Source organism: Triticum dicoccoides, chromosome 3A (genome assembly GCF_002162155.2).
Source record: "Triticum dicoccoides isolate Atlit2015 ecotype Zavitan chromosome 3A, WEW_v2.0, whole genome shotgun sequence".
Lineage (NCBI taxonomy): Eukaryota > Viridiplantae > Streptophyta > Magnoliopsida > Poales > Poaceae > Triticum > Triticum dicoccoides.
In genome coordinates, this window is record NC_041384.1 from 371,315,481 (window position 1) to 371,337,599 (window position 22,119).

A 22,119-nucleotide genomic window follows, 5' to 3' on the forward strand; every position below is an offset into this window, starting at 1 on the left:
TAATATTTCAGGAAAAGCTCAATGATTGGCATGGCATGGATGAGGAAAGTGGACCCCTCAAAATACTAAGGACAAAAAGATTGGCTCAAGCTCAAAGCTCAAGACTCTACATTTTATATTTTAGTGATCCAAGATCACATTGAGTCTATAGGAAAAGCCAATACTATCAAGGAGGGATGAGGTGTTGCTTGATGAGGTTCTTGCTTCATAGTGCTTAGTGATATGCTCCAAAACCCTCAACTACCTTCCCACATCCACATATGACCTAAACCAAAATTCAAATTCGGCCCCACCAATTCTTTCTATCCGGCGCCACTGAGTTCAGATGTCATAGCCACTGCCACAAACCCTAGGCAAATCGGTCTCACCGATAGGGATCTCGGTCACACCATGATGGGGTTGTAATTTCTCTGTTTCCCTTCGTAACATTTCGGTCCTACAGAGATGAGCGATCGGTCCCACCGAGATTCCAATGTAAACTCTCTGTTTCCCTTTTGTAACATTTCGGTCCCACCAAAATGAGCGATCGGTCCCACCGAGTTTACCTGACCAACTCTCTGGTTAGCTTATTACCAAAATCGGTCCCACCGAGTTTGTGTAATCGGTCACACCGAGATTACGTTATGCCCTAACCCTAACCATATCGGTCCTACCGAGTTTCATCTCAGTCCCACCAAAAATCCTAACGGTCACTAGGTTTGCTAAATCGGTCCGACCGAGTTTCTCAATTCGGTATCACCGAGATTGGTAAATTGTGTCTAACGGTTAGTTTTTGTGTGGAGGCTATATATACCCCTCCACCCACTCTTCATTCGTGAAGAGAGCCATCAGAACATACATACACTTCCAATACACATTTTCTGAGAGAGAACCACCTACTCATGTGTTGAGGCCAAGATATTCCATTCCCACCATATGAATCTTGATCTCTAGCCTTCCCAAGTTGCTTTCCACTCAAATCTTCTTTCCACCAAATCCATATCTTGTGAGAGAGAGTTGAGTGTTGGGGAGACTATTATTTGAATCACAAGAGCAAGGAGTTCATCATCAACACACCATTTGTTAATTCTTGGAGAGTGGTGTCTCCTAGATTGGCTAGGTGTCACTTGGGAGCCTCCGACAAAGATTGTGGAGTTGAACCAAGGAGTTTGTAAGGTCAAGGAGATCGCCTACTTCGTGAAGATCTACCACTAGTGAGGCAAGTCCTTTGTGGGCGATGGCCATGATGGGATAGACAAGGTTGCTTCTTCGTGGACCCTTCGTGGGTGGAGCCCTCCGTGGACTCGCGCAACCGTTACCCTTCGTGGGTTGAAGTCTCCATCAACGTGGATGTACGATAGCACCACCTATCGGAACCACGACAAAAACATCCGTGTCTCCAATTGCATTTGAATTCTCCAAACCCTTCCCTTTACATTCTTGCAAGTTGCATGCTTTACTTTCCGCTGCTCATAGACTCTTTGCATGCTTGCTTGAATTGTGTTAAGATTGCTTGACTTGTGCTAACATAGCTAAAATCTGCCAAAGACTAAAATTGGGAAAATGATAGATCTTTAATTGGTCAAGTAGTCTAATCACCCCCCTCTAGACATACTTTCGATCCTACAAGTGGTATCAGAGCTTTGGTCTCCATTTGCTTTGATTTCCATAGCTTTTAGTGGTCATAGCCTTGGTTTCACAACCTAGGAGAGTATGGCGTCTAGCGAGGGAAATTACCACCGTAGAGGTCCTTACTTTGATGGCACTAATTTTGCTAGTTGGAAGCATAAGATGAAAATGCATATTCTTGGACATAACCCCGCCGTTTGGGCTATTGTGTGTGTTGGCTTGCAAGGTGAATTCTTTGATGGGAGAGAACCGAATTGTGAAGCCACTGCGGAAGAGTTGAAGATGCTACAATACAATGCTCAAGCTTGTGATATCCTCTTCAACGGATTGTGCCCCGAAGAATTAAACAAAATCAGCCGTCTTGAGAATGCAAAGGAAATTTGGGATACTTTGATTGATATGCACGAAGGTACCGACTCCGTCAAGGAATCCAAGTTGGATGTGCTTCAAAGTCAACTTGACAAGTTCAAAATGAAGGATGGTGAAGGTGTCGCTGAAATGTACTCTAGGCTTGCTCTTATCACAAATGAGATTGCCGGCTTAGGAAGTGAAGAGATGACCGACAAATTCATCATCAAGAAGATCCTAAGAGCCTTGGATGGAAAATACGATACCGTATGCACATTGATCCAAATGATGCCAAATCACAAAGATCTCAAGCGAACGGAAGTCATTGGAAGAATTGTTGCTCATGAGATGTCACTCAAGGATAAGGAGGAGCTCCATAACAAGTCAAGTGGTGCTTACAAAGCCTCATGTGAAGCCCCCACATCATCAAGTGAGAAACAAACCTTCAATGAAAAATTGAGCCTAATGGTGAAGAACTTCAACAAGTTCTACAAGAATAGAAGCAAAGAGAGAAGTTCCAAGTCAAGGTCCTACAATGACAAAAGATCTTCTAGTTGAGAGCGAAACTGCTACAATTGTGGAAGACCCAGACACTACTCCAATGAGTGTACGGCTCCCCACAAGAGAATAGAAGATTCTCCCAAAAGAAGAAGTAGAAGAGAAGAATCACCGTCAAGGGAGAGAAGGAGTAGGGATGATCGATATGAACGAAGACCCTCTCGGAGAAGCAAGGATTCGGAAAGGAAGGACAAGTCATCAAGGAGCTACACAAAACGAAGACATCAAGCTCATGTTGGTGAATGGGTATCCGGCTCCGACTCCGACAATGACTCCGAGAGAAGCTATCACTCCGACTCCGAATATACTCAAGATGAAGGTGTTGCCGGTCTAGCACTTGTGTCAACCAACTCCTACGACATATTTGATTCACCAAATGAAGGAATTGGAAGATGCTTCATGGCCAAAGGTCCAAAGGTATCACACCCCGAGTATGTTGATTTCAATAGTGATGAAGATGACTTGTTAGGTGATGATGATTTACTTGTTGACAACTATAGTGATGAATACTATGATGAAACAAATGGCAATGATAAGGAGAAGATTGATTCTCTAACTAAAGAACTAAACACTCTTAAGTTATCTCATGAAACTATCTTAGGAAATGATCGAGAACTTTTAAGGACTCATGAGAAATTACGTTTTGAAAAGCTCAACCTTGAGCAAGAGCATGAGTTCTTAAAGGCAATCAATGATGATCTTCGCAAGAAAAGTTCTTCTTACATTGCCAAGCGTTTACTCTTATCCACTTACATGCCTCAAGTCAAGTCTAGTAACAAGAACAAGAAAGATTCTTCCTCTAGTAGTAACAATAATCATGCTAAATCCAATGTTGTTGCTTCTAGTAGTTCTCTTGATTCCACTAATGATTCTCTTAGCCAAGTTACACTTGAGCAAGAAAATAGCTTATTGAAGGGAATTATAGAGAAAGGTGTTTACAAGAGCCTTGCCAGGAGCAAGAAATTCGAGGAAATTATACGCAAGCAAGGAAGGCACCGGAAGAATCAAGGTATTGGTTTTGAACGAAAGTTCAATGCCAATGGAGTTGAGTGGTAAGAAGATCAATACCCCAAGACGAAGTTTGTTCCTCAACAAGAGAAGTATGATCCTACTTCTTCCAAAGGGACACAAGCTCAAGATGATCTTCCACCACAAGACCACAAGCAAAAAGGCAAGCACAAGCTTCAAGAGTAAATTGATGCATATGAAGAAGCTCCTAAGGCCTTGGTCAAGTGGATTCCCAAGACTACATCAAGTTCCACTTCATCAAGTACAAATACAACTCAGAGGATTCCCATCAAGATGGTGTGGAACCAGAAGAAGAAGAACTAAAGAGTTCTTGAGGGTGACTCCGCCGACATACTTCACTCTTACCATTTTGGCAAGAACAAGTGCAATCAACTTCCACATCTTGCACTAGTTCAAGGAGTCACAAACCCTCTTGTTGGTAAGACAAGGGACAAGGTAACCTAAATCTTTCATAGACATCATCTTGTGTGTGCATCACTCTATGTCTATGGATATCCTTATTTGTTCCTTGTGGGACTAACCCGTGTAGGTATTGAAAGTGCAACTCACTCCAAAGGATAGCTCCAAATGATATACATCAACATTGAGCGTCCACATCTTCAACATCTACATGAAGTCATCATCGACAAAACCCAAGGTTAGTTCATCCCTCTTAGGGGGGATCTCACATCTAGGGGGAGCTTTACTCTAACAATTGAGTTAAAGCAACTCTAATGGTGTGAACACAACAACCCTTTATGTAAAAGTCCACTTGTGCTTAAACAATGAGTATGACCTATGATCAAATGTTCTCATTTGACTCCTAAGTCAATATACTCATATATAAATGACCTAGTCATCGCCAATTGCTTGATAGATGCTAGAATTGTTTGTGCTTGCTTTGCCACATATTTCATTTGTCATTTTACCGTGTGAGCATGTTGGTTGCATAACTTACTCATTCGAGGACATCCACTTGTTGTTTTGATTGATTGGTTTCTTTTTCTTGCCAAGTGGATGGACAAGAATGCCTAAGAACCTCCTCTAGCTATCTATGCTTTTCTCGTCTCAAACTCTATTCATGCTACATCACAAAATTTGATCAAGTCAGATTCGAACCACTCTGTGTGAGGAGCACTCGGAGTCCCTGATTCGTCATAGACTTAAACTTCCAAAACTTCTTTGTGCGTTTCGGTCTGACCGATTCATCCATTTCGGTCATACCGAGATCACTAAGTCGATCTAGGTTTTCAATCTCGGTGCAACCGATTCGAACTTTTCGGTCACACCGAGTTTCAGTAACTGCTTGCAGTTATGAATCTCGGTGCCACCGAGTTGTTCCACTCTGTCACACTGACAGGGTCGGGCTATATATACCCACGGGCAAAATTTTGGAAATTTTCCCCGAACTCTTTCGCCCGCGCTTAGCCCGCTCTGCCTGCCTGGGTCTCCAGATCGTCCTCCTCATCACCAGCCGCCTCCTGTCGCTGGTCTCCGCCGCCGTCAACGGGATCATCTCCGCCGTTGCCGCCGTAGCAAGTTCATCACCGAACTAGGGTATGGACTTGAACCTTGTGTTGTTCTAACTCCGATTCCCCAGCACATTGCTTTGCCATGAATCTTGCCATGATTGAGATTGTTCTATCCATCAAAAACACTCCGTAGTTTAGTCGTGAATTGAAAAATTTAGGGTTAGGTTTCCGCCGAAACCATCTCGGACCGACTGAGTTGATGAAATCGGTTCCACCTATTTGGCTCACGCCATTGCACATGTGATTCTCGGTCTGGCCGAGAATTGCAAATTAGTGTGACCAAGTTCAGCACTTTGTGAAACCCTAGTAGTCTCGGTGCCACCGAACTGTGACTCGGTCTGACTAAATTCACTAGTTTAGGTTCCAAAAGCTGCTTCGGTATCACCGAGTTTGCAAATCGGTAGATCCGAAATGCTTTCTGAGGAAAACTAAAACTAAGTTTTTAATTCATTCTTTTGCAAAAACCTCTGTATTTTGTGGTGCTCATCCACTCTACCTCATCTATAATCTATTCACAGGGTCAGTTGTCAGAGATTGCAATATGTCTGGTCAAAGTGACAGCCAGAACAAGTCATAGGAGCAGGTTCACTTGAGTGAGGGCACTAGTCCCTCTAGCAGCTCAGATGATAGCAGCAGGAGCACACCAAGCAATCTGCCAAAGGCTGCCGCCAGGGCTAGCAAGAAAAGAACCTCAGAGTCAGAGGATGAGTACTATGTGGCTGAGGAAGAAGAAACCACCTCAAAGAGGAAAGTCCTGAAGAAGGAATATGGCACAGCTGCTGCCACCAAGCCAGGCATGAAGCAAAAGGTTCCTGCCAAGAGAATTCCAATGTCTAAGGCTAGAGCATCTACTCAAGATACTTTGGGATCTGCACCCAAAGAGCAGGTTGTGGCAGAGAAGAAGAGGAAAGAGAGGGTCAAGAAGACCACTGCCAGAGTGCTTGGGAGATCCTCAATCATGAAAGACTCTGAAGAAGAGGAAGAGGAAGAGGATGCAGCACCAGCACCCAAAGCTCAAAAGCTTATGGGAGATACTATAAGGGCACGGGCTGTTCCATCTAAGCCTAAGACTGCTCCTAAGACTGCTGCTCCAGCTCCAATGCCAAAACCAAAGAGGAGTACCAGGAACATTCCAGCTGTAGAGAAGAACAAGGCCCCAATGCCTGAAGCTGCAATGGAAGAAGAAGATGATTCTATTGTCTTGAGGAAGTTAAAGCTAAAAATTCCAGATCACAATGATGCTCATCCAGTTGCAGAGAACATGAAAGTCAGGAAGGACTCAGGTCTAAGGCTATGGAGAGAGTCTGATCCATATGCCACCAGGAGAAGGACTGTTGTGGACTACAGGTTCCATACAAAGGAACAACAGGACTTCTATGAGACCATCTTGCTTGACAAGAAGCCCATAGTGTGTGACATGAGATGGGTCGATTGGACATTCATTGAGGAAAATGAGGATCACTTCCCTGGTGTATATGACAGCTTCAAGGCTTGTGGAGTTGATGAGTTTGTGGCTCAGAAGCTCACAAAATGGAATGATGAGCTCATCATGCAGTTCTACTCCATAGCTCACTTCTACCCAGATGGAAGGATTGTCTGGATGTCTGAAGGCACTAGGTACCAGTCAACGGTTGCCGAATGGGCGAAATTGATCAATGCTCCAGAAGAGAGTGAAGATGACTTGGATGTCTATGCCAAGAAGAAGAAGGATCACAACTCCATGGCACATATGTACAAGGAGATCCCAGATGCTGCTCTTGAGACACACAAGTTTGGATCTGTACATTACCTTCTGTCAGGCTTGCCAACTATCAACTGGATCCTCAGGCACACTCTCTTGCCAAAGTCAGGAGATCACAAGATGATCAGAGGCCATGCAATTAACTTGCTTCACATCTTTGATGTTCCACAGAAGTTCAAAGTCATGAGCCTAATAGTGGAAACCATAAAGAGGACAGCTGCAGATCCGAAGAGGAGTTGTGGGTTTGCCCCACAGATCCAGGAGTTGATTAACTCCAAGATGGGCACTGGCACATATCTGCTGGACAAGGAGCACCTGCCCATCTACCCAGAATTTGAGGACAACACTATGGTGATGGATGAAAATGAACCATCTTCTGTGCACGCACAAGCCAAGAAGGAGAAGGCAAAGGCTGAAAAGGCTGCAAGGATGCAAACTACTGAAGAAGCATCTCAGTATCTTTTGAAGAGCAAGCAAGATCAGCTTGGCTACTTGATTGCCTCCACTCTGAGGATTGAGAAGGGACTGGCCACCCTGACTCAAAACCAGGAGAGCTTGGAGAGGATCGTGGAGCAGAAGTTCTATGACTTTGATGTGAAGGTAACTGAGATCCAGTCTGTTGTGGAGCAACTTCAGTATGATATGTAGGAGAGGAAGGGCAAGACAACCACTGATGCATTTGCCAGAGTGCCTAGAGCTCAGAGGTCTGCTGCAGTGCCTGTTCCAGACACCAGAGCCACTTCATCTGCACCAGCTACAACTTCAGTGCCACCAGCTCCAGCACCTACTCCATCAGCTCCATCTACATCGACTGAAGCCTTCGTTTTTAGAGTTATCCGGACACCACCACCTGAAGACCAAGCCTGCGAGACGATTTAGTGCTATGCATTTTCTAGGAAATTTTTGGTAACTTGTTGCCAAAGGGGGAGAAAAATGTATACATCATAGGCTTCGAGAGAGAGCGTTGCTTTTTATTCTCTCTTGCTTTGGTGGTTGAACTTTATTTGCTTTGCTTGTTTGAGATACTTTCTGTCTGTGTGATACTTGGATGATCATGTGTGTTTGATCATATGCTACATTAATGTTTGTTGGATGACATTATCATTTTATCCCTATATGATCATTCACTTTGCTTGGTGATGAGTGCATGTATTTAATTATTATCATTTTGAGCGCTCCACCAAGATGTATGTGACATGGAAGAGTAACCCATGAGCCTAATTCTCTGTGCATTTGCAGTCCAAAACAAATCATAAAATATGCACAAATTTAGGGGGAGCTCTTGCTTTTCACATACTTCTCAAAGCGACAATGTTTTCACTCTTATTATCATTTGTCGAAGCTTTGATCTATATGTTGTCATCAATTACCAAAAAGGGAGAGATTGAAAGTGCAACTATCCCTAGGTGGTTTTGGTAATTCCTAACAACATATAGCTCATTGAGCTAATGCTATTCCAAGATTAATATTTCACGAAAAGCTCAATGATTGGCATGGCATGGATGAGGAAAGTGGACCCCTCAAAATACTAAAGACAAAAAGATTGGCTCAAGCTCAAAGCTCAAGACTCTACATTTTATATTTTAGTGATCCAAGATCACATTGAGTCTATAGGAAAAGCCAATACTATCAAGAAGGGATGAGGTGTTGCTTGATGAGGTTCTTGCTTCATAGTGCTTAGTGATATGCTCCAAAACCCTCAACTACCTTCCCACATCCACATATGACCTAAACCAAAAGTCAAACTCGGCCCCACCGATTCTTTCTATCCGACGCCACCGAGTTCAGATGTCATAACCACTGCCACAAACCCTAGGCAAATCGTTCTCACTGATAGGGATCTTGGTCACACCGAGATGGGGTTGTAATCTCTCTGTTTCCCTTCATAACATTTCGGTCCTACCGAGATGAGCGATCGGTCCCACCGAGATTGCAATGTAAACTCTCTGTTTCCCTTTTGTAACATTTCGGTCCCACCGAAATGAGCGATCGGTCCCACCGAGTTTACCTGACCAACTCTCTGGTTAGCTTATTACCAAAATCGGTCCCACCGAGTTTGTGTAATCGGTCACACCGAGATTACGTTATGCCCTAACCCTAACCATATCGGTCCTACCGAGTTGCATCTCAGTCCCACCGAATATCCTAACGGTCACTAGGTTTGCTAAATCGGTCCGACCGAGTTTCTCAATTCGATCTCACCGAGACTGGTAAATTGTGTCTAACGGTTAGTTTTTGTGTGGAGGCCATATATACCCCTCCACCCACTCTTCATTCGTGAAGAGAGCCATCAGAACATACATACACTTCCAATACACATTTTCTGAGAGAGAACCACCTACTCATGTGTTGAGGCCAAGATATTCCATTCCCACCATATGAATCTTGATCTCTAGCCTTCCCAAGTTGCTTTCCACTCAAATCTTCTTTCCACCAAATCCATATCCCGTGAGAGAGAGAGTTGAGTGTTGGGGAGACTATCATTTGAAGCACAAGAGCAAGGAGTTCATCATCAACACACCATTTGTTACTTCTTGGAGAGTGGTGTCTCCTATATTGGCTAGGTGTCACTTGGGAGCCTCCGACAAAGATTGTGGAGTTGAACCAAGGAGTTTGTAAGGGCAAGGAGATCGCCTACTTCGTGAAGATCTACCGCTAGTGAGGCAAGTCCTTCGTGGGCGATGGCCATGATGGGATAGACAAGGTTGCTTCTTCGTGGACCCTTCGTAGGTGGAGCCCTCTATGGACTCGCGCATCCGTTACCCTTCGTGGGTTGAAGTCTCCATCAACGTGGATGTACGATAGCACCACCTATCGGAACCACGACAAAAACATCCGTGTCTCCAATTGCGTTTGAATTCTCCAAACCCTTCCCTTTACATTCTTGCAAGTTGCATGCTTTACTTTCCGCTGCTCATAGACTCTTTGCATGCTTGCTTGAATTGTGTTAAGATTGCTTGACTTGTGCTAACATAGCTAAAATCTGCCAAAGACTAAAATTGGGAAAATGATAGATTTTTAATTGGTCAAGTAGTCTAATCACCCCCCTCTAGACATACTTTCGATCCTATACCTCTGCCGCCACGTCTTCCTTGGACTTTGCTACCTCCTCGCGTAACCGTGCCACATCCGCATCATGCTGAGTTTTGTCCGCCAGTTCAACCACGGTGGTCAATAGAGTCGTCATCCTATCCATGAGATCCATCAACACCTGAGTCGGCGGGCGCGCGGGGTCTCCTGACCCGGCTGCTACCGACTCGGTGGTTATTGCTGCCACGGCCGTAGAATTCTGACTGGGTTGAGTGCCAGCCATGAAGACTCTGGCTCGATTTGGCGGCTCAAAGGGGTCCGGAATACTGTTACCATCGGAACAGCCCCCAAGCCCGCCATCTTGTAATTGATACAAAGAATCTGTCTCGCCCGTGGACGACTCATCATCAGAGCAAATAGCCGTCTCACCGCCATCCACCAATCCTTCAGAAAATCCCCCTCCATGGATGCAACCCACTAAGGCACGCCTCACGGCGGGTTGAGCCCGGGCGGGTCTTGCTCGTTGAGCCGTCTCGATGAGGTCGGTGTAGATGTCCGGCTCAGGGCCCGGCTCGCCGATCCGGCCGATAAAGACGTGAATTCCGCCGAAAGGGACCCGGTACCCGTACTCGATTGAGCCAGCGTCGGGGCCCCAGCCTTTGTCGTTGATGTAGAGCTTACCGCGACGACTCTTGGTCATCCGGCCACAGCGTATCCCTTGAGCCCTTCGAAGCTGCCCTTCAAGAACTCAAATCCACTATGCGCTAGCCCCATGGTGGGTGCCAACTGTCGTGGAATCGTCACGGCAGATGTCCTGGTGAAAGGACTTAGTCGTGGAGCCATCGCAACTAGGAAGGTTAAAGGGGTTAATCGGGACAAAGGACACGTGAGGTTTATACTGGTTCGGCCCCTTGCGGTGAAGGTAAAGCCTAGTCCAGTTGATGTGGTATTGCTAGGTTTCGATGACCAAGGAGAGAAATATGCTAGCTTGTCTTCTCGATCTGTTGTTTCTCGCCCTAAGCCGCCATCGGGTCGTCCCCTTATATACACGGGTTGACGCCTGGCGGCCTACAGAGTCCCGGCCGGCTCATATAACGTGTCCGACTCGGTGACTTCCTTTACATGCCTTTCTTTACAAGTATTTCTTACACATGACGGTTTACAATCACGGGCCTCAAGCCACCTTTGGGCTTGGGCCTACTACAAGTCTCATACTAAACCATCGCCTTGTATATTCACTGAGCTTCTTTTAGTAACCCGCCATTAGGATTGACCCGGCCCCTCCTCGGTGGGTCATATCTGGTAGTCATATTCCCAACAGTGTCCGAATACTATCGTCCTATATATCAATCTTTACCACTCGACCATTTTGAGACTCCTCATCATGTCTGTGATCTCATCCGGGACTCCGAACAACATTCAATCACCAAATCACATAACTCATATAATACAAAATCGTCATCAAACGTTAAGCATGCAGACCCTACGGGTTCGAGAACTATGTAGACATGACCGAGACACCTCTCCAGTAAATAACCAATAGCGGAAACTGAATTTTCATATTGGCTCCTACATATTCTACGAAGATATTTATCGGTCAAACCGTTATGACAACATACATTATTCCCTTTATCATTGGTATGTTACTTGCCCGAGATTTGATCGTCGGTATCCACACACCTAGTTCAATCTCGTTACCGGCAAGTCCCTTTACTCGTTTCGTACTACATCATCCCACAACTAACTCATTACTCACTTTTCTTGCAAGGCTTATTATGACGTGCATTACCGAGAGGGCCCAGAGATACCTCTCCAATACTTGGAGTGACAAATCCTAATCTCGATCTATGCCAACCCAACAAACACCTTCGGAGATACCTGTAGAGCATCTTTATAATCACCCAGTTACGTTGTGACGTTTGATAGCACACAAGGTATTACTCCGGTATCAGGGAGTTGCATAGTATCATAGTCAAAGGAATATGTATATGACATGAGGAAAGCAATAGCAATAAAACTGAACGATCAATATGCTAAGCTAACGAATGGGTCTTGTCCATCACATCATTCTCCTAATGATGTGATCTCGTTCATCAAATGTCAACACATGTCTATGGTTAGGAAACTTAATTAACCATCTTTGATTTAACGAGCTAGTCTAGTAGAGGCTTACTAGGGACATAGTGTTTTCTCTATGTATCCACACATGTATCAAGTTTCTGGTTAATACAATTCTATCATGAATAATAAACATTTATCATGATATAAGGAAATCTAAAATAACAATTTATTATTGCCTCTAAGGCATATTTCCTTCAAATACATCATCTTGTAACTAACTCATTAGTCACTTTGCTTGCAAGGCTTCTTATGATGTGCATTACCAAGAGGGCCCAGAGATACCTCTCTGATACTCGGAGTGACAAATCCTAATCTTGATCTATGACAACTCAACAAACACCTTCGGAGATACCTGTAGAGCATCTTTATAATCACACAGTTACGTTGTGACGTTTGATAGCACACAAGGTATTCCTCCGGTATCCGGGAGTTGCATAATCTCATAGTCGAAGGAATATGTATTTGACATGAAGAAAATAATAGCAATAAAACTAAACGATCAATATGCTAAGCTAACGGATGGGTCTTGTCCATCACATCATTCTCCTAATGATGTGACCCCATTCATCAAATGACAACACATGTTTATGGTTAGGAAACTTAACCATCTTTGATTAACGAGCTAGTCTAGTAGAGGCTTACTAGGGACACGGTGTTTTGTCTATGTATCCACACATGTATCAAGTTTCCAGTTAATACAATTCTAGCATTAATAATTAACATTTATCATGATATAAGGAGATATAAAATAACAACTTTATTATTGCCTCTAGTGCATATTTCCTTCACAAAGATGATCGGTGTAGATATGGTTGCTACTATAGCTTGTTGATCATTCTTCTTATCGCTTCGAACTTGTTGATCATTCTTCTTATCGCTTCGAACTTGTTGATCATTCTTCTTATCGCTTCGAAGTTTTCCTTTTGCTCCACCTAGGTATAGGTTTATGGCGTGTTTGGTAACCTGCATGAAGACCGACCAGCCCCGAGGATGCGTTTTTTTGGCTTTGGATGTCTGAACTGCATCAGAAACTTGGCCCGCACAAAACTTAAAGCACCTCTGGCCCTGGCTCCGGAGGAATGGTCGAATAGCAAGTCGGGCCTGAGGGGAGCAACCTATAGGGCATGTGGATGGGTCTTTGGGTGCGAGCTCGCACATAGTGTACGTGGGATTTGCACATGCTCTATTCTCCTCACGTTCCTTAACCCCCTTCGCATAATCCCTTCTATCCTACAAAACGTGTTTCAATTTGAAATAAGCTATACACGAGAAAGGTGCATCGCTGTTGAGGGGCCATCAGGCAATCGGCTACTGATTTCATGGATTATAGATCTTCAATTTCGTGCTCATGTTTGGAGGTTCTTTAGACGAATTTAGGCAAATTCTTCGCACGTGATCGACCATTTGAAATTTCCTTTTACCACTAGCTTCATCTCAACGTTTCACCAGACTTTCATACAATATATTTTCTGTTTTCACGATCATAGACGAGTAGATCTGCATCTTCTACTGGACTAACGAATGTGTTCATGTGTGCACGTTATGAACTAATGAATTTGGTAAAATGCTCGCACAGGTTGACCGTTTGAAATTTTCATTTGACCACTAGCTTCATCTTACTGTTTCACACAACTTTTGTGTTGTATGTTTTCATTACGACGGTTGTTGACGAGTAGATCTACATCTCGTATAGGACTGCACAAACGTGTTCATGTGTGTATGTTATGAATCGATGAATTTTGGCAAAATCTTTGCACCCCGTCGACCGTCTGAAATTTTATTTGACCACTAGCTTCATCTTATTGTTTCACATAACTTTTGTGTTGTATGCTTTTTGATTTGAAGGGTGTAGATGAGTATATCCACATCTTCCTACTGACTGTAAAAACATGTCACACTCGTGGTGTCAGTCGCCTGAAAAATTACTCGCACCTAGTCGATTTTGTGACCGCTGGATGAGCATTGGAGGGCTGTCACACCTTCTACGTCGGGCCGATCTTTCTCTTTTTCCTTCAACACTCCTCTCTCATGTGAGGTAAGTTCACCACATGAATAAGAGGTGACACTAATTCTTCTTGATAGAAAATGATTGTGTTTCCTTACAGCTAGATTAGGAGGATGAAATCAACCAAACCGTGTGCAATACATGTTTTATTGTGTGCATAGCCCGACACTACCCAGCCGACAAAAAATGTGCCAGTTGCCAGTGCGATATTTTGTCTTTGTGCGTTGGTGTTTTTTTCGCGAGTACGCTAAGATGCATGAGAAAATTCCTTGTTTAATACTATCTTAAAATCTGCTTTCTTATTTGACACTGAAAAAAATTTCTTTCCTATTTGACACAAGTTCTAAATTTTATTTCCTATATGACATTTTCGTTCATTTTAAGCCTAAATGACACATGAAAAGACTCTTTTGCCTCTCATGTGGTATGTGTGTGGGGGGCAATAGCGCACACACAGCATCAGTGCGAGGGCGGGAGCATACACGCAGCAACACATACACATGCACCAACACACGTACGCGCACACACACGCAACAACACGCACGCGCGTACACACACACACACGGACACACGCGCAGCAACACACATGCACGCGCACACACACGCAGCAACACACACGCACGCAGCACACACACACGCAGGCAGCACATAGGCACGCAACAACACACACGTGCACACGTACACACGCAGTAGCAAACATACACGCAGCAGCACACATCCACACACACATGCAGCAGCAGCACACATGTGCGCGTGCACCCACACACGCAACAGCATACACGCGTGCACGCACATATACCGCATGAGGGGCAAAATCGTCTTTTCAGGTGTCATTTAGGCTTAAAATGGACGGAAGTGTCGTATAGGGAATAAAATTTAGGACTAGTGTTAAATAGGGAAGAAATTTTTTTTCAGGGTCAAATAAGAAACTAAATTTTAAGACAGTGTCAAATAAGGAATTTTCTCAAGATGCATACCATTGCATTGGTAGGGGTGGAAGTACAAGGGGGCAATTCTCAGGCTACGTACGAAGAGAGGCGTGGTCGAGAGCGTAATATTTTGTCTTTGTGCGTTTGTATTGTTTATATGTTCATTCTAATATGCAAAGATTGGATGTATGTTCATTGTGTTTTTAACCCCTTGACGATTCGTTTAAAGTTAATGAAATCCATAAAAAAACACTTGAGTTTCCCGTCATTTGGTCTTCGTAAGCTGGATTAGGTTGAGGCTGGGACCTCGTCAAAAGTAGGCTATGTCACAGCCATGGAGCTGGCATAAGAATACAGGTTTCCGTTCACCCTTCCACGCAATCGCAGAGCAAGCTAATCTGACCAGTTCGTAAGAACACAATAATTTTTTTTGCGAGGGAAGAACACAATAATTGACTAAATAAATCATAAAACCAAACAACAACAACTCATAGAACCAGCTAATGTAAATCTAAAACTTAGTCCAATTTGAAGTTGTTGATGTTTATATTGGTCCATCATAAAATAGAAATAAGGAAAAACCAAACATCAACAGCAACCGCGTATGCAAACCACCCACTTTGTCGATTGATTCGTTGAAGAATTGAACTGCAAAACTTCTTTCAGATACATACAACTTACACGACAGTCATTGACATCATGAAGAAGAAGAAGAAAAAAGCAGAGGAATATGTTTACCTATCTTTACTGACCTTGATCAAGCATCACAAACAAGTAGAGTATAAACAACAAAGGAGAAATTTGTTTCTTGCAGCTCGATCGATCTGCTCTGTGCTGTTCCTTGCCTGCGCTACTGCTAGTAGCTAGGACACGCCGTAGACGAGGTGCAGATAGCGGTCCTTGATCCATCTGAAGCTCTTGCGGAAGGATCCCTTCACCTTGCCCTCCATGGCGTAGGCCTTGTACGCCGCCACCCGCCGCTTCCGCTCCATGTCCGGGTCACCCAGCGCCAGCCACCGCCGCTTAGACTTGCTCCTCTTCACCTCCTCCTCCACCACCGTCGTCACCTGCCCTGCTCCGGCGCCGTACTCGTACTGGTACTGGTACGACGCCCCGCCGCCGCCGTAGGACAAGGACCGGAAGTCCGGCCGCGCGCCGCCTGTATAGGCCTCGATCTGCATGCGGCCGCTGGCGTACGACTTGGAGCGGTAGCCGCCGTCCATGGCAACAAAAAGCAGCGGCAGGGGGAGATGGGATTCCGTTCCTCCCTGCGATGGTCTGTTGGCGCCGAGGCAGGTAGGAGGAATGGAGGATCAATTAAACAGCAGAGGGAGAGGAGAAAGTGAAGCGGTTTCGGTTGTTGGGAAATTGTGGCCGGATGCAATGAAACGGGAGGTGTCGCATGCTTTTGTCAACCGTCTTGGAATAAAACCCAATTGCAATTCCATGACATCACGAATTGCCGACTTGCGAGAAAGCAACGTGCCATGTTTACCAGCACCGGAGCCAGCGGCTGGCGGTGTCTTACACCGTCTACAAATGGATCCCTCAAACGTCCAATCAAACTGCCCGGTCATGTCTAAACAGAAAAAGAAAAAAGAAAAAACACACTCCATCGAACCTCTCACTTTGTCCTATGACCGGGCTGGAAATTCTCATATTTGTCGGACTCGGACAATCCGATGCGGCACACCCCGGACCATCTTCTTCTTTAGACGGGTCATAGTGAGGAGTAACTTAGACTAATGACATGCATATGACATTAGTTTAAGTATTATTTTTATAATGTAAAATAACATAACATTAGTGTCATAAATGTCTTTATTTATTAGCTTGTAGATTCATTTTTTCTCGGGAAGCGCTATGTTACAGTAACATATTATATTACTCTAAACACCTCTCTCTTTATTAATTACATGCCACATAAGCAAAATTTTACCTAAGTTACCCCCACTATGACTACCCTTATTCTTTCTTTTCTCTTTTCCTCTTCATCTCTACCAATCACACGTATTTAACCGGATAATTTAGGAAGAATGTAAAGGACATAGTTACATGCATACATAAATGCATAAATGAAGGGTCAAAACGGACGTGCTCCATCACTAACTGAGCACGTCTGCAGGTTTAAGTGATCAATATTAGCTAATACATATTACATATACTCTTATCTTCTGAACTGTATTTAATCACCAAAACAGGTATATATACTTCCTTATTTATTGACTTGCAAGTTCCTGTTTTGATTAAATAAAATGGCCTTGCTAAATTCGACCTGTCTAAGATTTTCTCATGTCTCAATTCAATGTGTATGCATTTTAAATTGTTAGTTGTAATCTTCATGTTTATTTATCTGTATGTTTATTTCATTTCTGCATGAATTAGCATCATATAGGGTTAGTGCATATTAGAGCATCTACAGCCGAACTTGGTAAATTCGACCCTACAAACACCCACAGGCTTAAATTCATATAAAAACATGCAAAAAAAACTTACATACTACGAAGATCAACTAGCCACTCCTTGTCGGAGATGTCCACTGTCTCCGTGCCCGGCGCCGGGTACATGGGCGGCAGCTGCAGCTCCGACTCATGCGGCTCCTCTGGCTCCTCCGCGGCGGCATGCGCATCCATCTCCGCTTCAACCTCGTGGAAGAGGGCATCGGTCGACGCCCGTTCCTGCCTGATGAATCGTCGGTTGGCCTCCACATAGGCATAATCCTGGATGGACTCTAGGAAGGCCTACTGCTCCGCCATCTCGTCCGCTTGGGCGACGGGGAACTCCGCCTCCTCCTGCTCCATGTTGAAGCCCGGAGCGGCGTCAGCTCCTGCTCTAACTACTCCGCCTCCTAGTCATCCTCCACGGAGCCAGATGCTACTCTTTTCCCTCCGCCTAGTCCTCCTCCTCCTCCTCCTCCGGCTCCGGCGAGTCCGGTGGCAGCCCGACAGCGATGCGGGCGATGCGCGTGGCGCGACTTGCCCAAATTTCCTGCTGGATCTCGTACCGGCGCTCCGATAACGATGCAGGCAACGCACGCGGTGCGCCTTGCCTGAATCTCCTGCTAGATCTCTTACGGACGCTCCGGAAGCGATGCGGGCGACGCGCGGGCGCGCTGCCCGAATGTCCTGCTGGATCTCGTACCGGCGCTCCGACAGCAATGCGCGCGACACAAGCGACACGCCTTGCCCAAATTTCCTGTTGGATCTCGTACCGACGCTCCAGGTGAGCATGGCGTAGGTGGTTATCTTCCTCCAGGCCATCGCACAGGCGCAGAGCATGGGAAGAGAGCCTGAGCGGGAGAGAAGAAATGGATGGGCTCGGGCTGGGGCGCGGAGAGAAAGGACGTGGATGGGCTAGGGTTGGGGGGATGCCTGCAGGCTTAAATAGCCGAATTTGGACTCGGGCATAAGTCGAACCGGCGCCATGCGACGTTCACACCCCACCGGTCTATCGGATCGCTAGGTTTCCGTGTGATTTCGCATGGGACCATGCCGTTAGTCTGACGTGGCGGATGCGTACGGGCTCGCCCGGGCGCCTCCATATCCGCCCATATTTGAGCTAAATATGAGGGGTGCCGGTCAGCCCGAGCATTTGAACCCCGTCCGAGCCACCCGTCTGAATAAAAATTTCATGACCGCACAATCCACCCAAGCATTTGAGGACGGTTTGCCCCCCCCCCGACTATAGATGCTCTTGTAGCGTACCTATCAAACGTAGGAACAGTGACTCAGCTGGAAGACATGTACCGAGGAGTTGCCGTAGTGTCGCGTGAAGCGGGCATCATCGTGTGAGAAAGGCCGTGCTGCATTCAAGTTGGGAAATGCATTGGGCTCCATAGAAGTTAGGGCATCTCCAGCCGTTTGGCCCCCCTGGGGCTTGAAATAGCGCCGCCTGGGGGCGCGCCGGCGAATAAATCAGCGTGGCGGCGGTCGGTTTCCCAACCGACGCCCAAGGTCGCCCAGATGCCATTTTTTGAAAAATAAACTCGGCCAGAATTCGGCCAAACTTAGAGGAAATTCAGGCGGTTTAATGGATATTTGTACAAATTGAAAACATAATTTAAAAAACAAACTAAAAAGTACAACTACTACTACTACGCCGCCACCGCCGCCGCGCCGTCTTCTACATGCCTAGGAGCCTGTAGTAGTTGGTGTAGTCGCCGATGTCGTCATCGCCGCCATCGCCGCGCACCGTCCTTGCTGCACCCCTGTTCTGGGTCGCCATGGTAGACGGGGTTGGATGGGTCGGGCACCTCCTCGTCGCTGTCATCGAGGATGATGCCGCCGCCCTCCTCACCACCGCGGTGCCAGGCGGCGATCTCCTCGAGGGCGCGGCGCTGGCGCTCCATCTCCTGCCGGACGTAGTCGTCCCGCGCCCATTTGAGGCCGGTTTCCTCATCGGCAGCCATGGCCTCGTGCTCCTTCACTGGAAGGAGCGTCGGCTCAATTTTTGGCTTGACGAGGCGGAAGGAGAAGGGAGGAGAAGGGACACTTCCCTCGTTGATGATGAGGGCGCCGTCGTGGGTGCACCGCCTGAGCGACCTCTCCCGTGGCTCTCGCATGACGGGGAGGGGAGTTGGCGACCTGGAGGAAAGGAAGGCCGACGATGACGAGGACGCCGTCTCCATTCGCCTCGGTGTCCAGGAACTACCGCGACGGCGAGAGAAGGAGGGGGCGCCAGGTACACCAACCGCGGCGAGTTGCTGCCCTCGATGTACTCGAGGACGGCTTCGAGCATGCGCCTTGGGATGCCCCACCATTGGCGCCGCCCTTCAGAGTTGAGGCGGCTGCGGGGATCGACGCCCTTCATGGAGGCGAGTTGGAGTTCATGGCGGTGGTCGAAGTACGCCGTCCACAGCGTGTGGCTGTCGGGGGTGTACCTCGGCTATTGTCGCGCCTACTCCGGCAGCGACGATCGGATGCGTGCAATCTCGATGCACCGATCAACACCGGTGGGTGGCAGTGGCACCGGGGCTCCGCCAGCGCTCAGCCTCCATGAGCCCGGCACCCGCATGTCCGGTGGTGCCGGGTAGTCGGCCTTGATGTCTACTACACAACCTTCTTCTTGTAGATGTTGTTGGGCCTCCAAGTGTAGAGGTTTGTAGGACAATAGCAAATTTCCCTCAAGTGGATGACTTAAGATTTATCAATCCATGGGAGGCGTAGGATGAAGATGGGCTCTCTCAAACAACCCTGCAACCAAATAACAAAGAGTCTCTTGTGTCCCCAACACACCTAATACAATGGTAAATTGTATATGTGCACTAGTTCGGCGAAGAGATGGTGATACAAGTGCAATATGGATGGTAGATATAGGTTTCTATAATATGAAATTATAAAAAAGCAAGGTAACTAATGATAAAAGTGAGCGAAAACGGTATTGCAATGCATTGAAACTAGGCCTAGGGTTCATACTTTCACTGGTGCAAGTTCTCTCAACAAGGATAACATAATTAGATCATATAACTATCCCTCAACATGCAACAAAGAGTCACTCCAAAGTCACTAATAGTGGAGAACAAACAAAGAGATTATTGTAGGGTATGAAACCACCTCAAAGTTATTCTTTTCGATCAATCCATTGGGCTATTCCTATAACTGTCACAAACAGCCCTAGAGTTCGTAGTAAAATAACACCTTAAGACACAAATCAACCAAAACCCTAATGTCACCTAGATACTCCAATGTCACCACAAGTATCCACGGGTATGATTATATGATATGCATCACACAATCTCATATTCATCTATTCAACCAACACAAAGAACTTCAAAGAGTGCCCCAAAGTTTCTACCGGAGATTCAAGACGAAAACGTGTGCCAACCCCTATGCATAGATTCCCAAGGTCACGGAACCCGCAAGTTGATCACCAAACCATACATCAAATGAATCAATAGAATACCACGCAAGACATACATCAAGTTTCTCAAATCCTTAAAGACTCAATCCGATAAGATAACTTCAAAGGGAAAACTCAATCCATTACAAGAGATAGAGGGGGAGAAACATCATAAGATCCAACTATAATAGCAAAGCTCGCGATACATCAAGATCGTGCCAAATCAAGAACACGAGAGAGAGAGAGAGATCAAACACATAGCTACTGGTACATACCCTCAGCCCCAAGGGTGTACTACTCCCTCCTCGTCATGGAGAGCGCCAGGATGATGAAGATGGCCACCGGTGATGGATCCCCCCTCCGGCAGGGTGCCGGAGCAGGGTCCCGATTGGGTTTTGGTGGCTACAGAGGCTTGCGGTGGCGAAACTCCCGATCTAGGTTTCTTTTCGGGGGTTTCTGTATTTATAGGAATTTTTGGCGTCGGTCTCATGTCAGGGGGGGGGGTCTCCGAGTCATCCACGAGGTAGGGGGCGCCCCCTAGGGGGTGGGCGCGCCCTCCACCCTCGTGGGGCCCACGGGCCTCCCCTCTAGTAACTCTTCATTCCGGTATTTTTTATATTTTCCAGAAAAAATCTCCGTTGATTTTCCACGCATTCCTAGAACTTTTATTTCTGCACAAAAACAACACCACAGTAGTTCTGCTGAAAACAGCGTCAGTCCGGGTTAGTTCTAACCAAATCATACCAAAATCATGTAGAAATATTATAAACATGGCATGAATACATCAAAAATTATAGATACATTGGAGACGTATCAGCATCCCCAAGCTTAATTCCTGCTCGTCCTCGAGTAGGTAAATGATAAAAACAGAATTTTTGATGTGGAATGTAACTAACATATTTATCAGTGTAATCTCTCTTTATTGTGGCAAGAATATTAGAACCATAAGATTCAAAGCAAAAGTTTAATATTGACATAAAAATAGTAATACTTCAAGCATACGAACAAAGCAATCATGTCTTCTCAAAATAACATGGCCAAAGAAAGCTATCCCTACAAAATCATATAGTCTAGCTATGCTCTATCTTCATCACACAAAATATTTAAATCATGCACAACCCCGATGACAAGCCAAGAAATTGTTTCATACTTTTGATGATCTCAAACTTTTTCAATCTTCATGCAATACATGAGCGTGAGCCATGGACATCGCACAATAGGTGGAATAGAATATGGTGGTTGTGGAGAAGACAAAAGGGAGGAAGATAGTCTCACATCAACTAGGCGTATCAACGGGCTATGGAGGTGCCCATTAATAGATATTAATGTGAGTGAGTAGGGATTGCCATGCAATGGATGCACTAGAGCTATAAGTGTATGAAAGCTCAAAAGAAAACTAAG

General features: G+C 45.7%; 1 protein-coding gene across 1 annotated transcript; it reads right to left on the reverse strand.

Annotated features, from left to right (window-relative positions):
* Positions 1-15,483: 15,483 nt before the first annotated feature.
* On the reverse strand, positions 15,484-16,280 carry LOC119268222. The gene has a single exon (XM_037549799.1). It carries the CDS (start codon positions 16,101-16,103, stop codon positions 15,744-15,746), a length of 360 nt encoding a protein of 119 aa, XP_037405696.1. The 5' UTR covers positions 16,104-16,280; the 3' UTR covers positions 15,484-15,743.
* Positions 16,281-22,119: the final 5,839 nt, after the last annotated feature.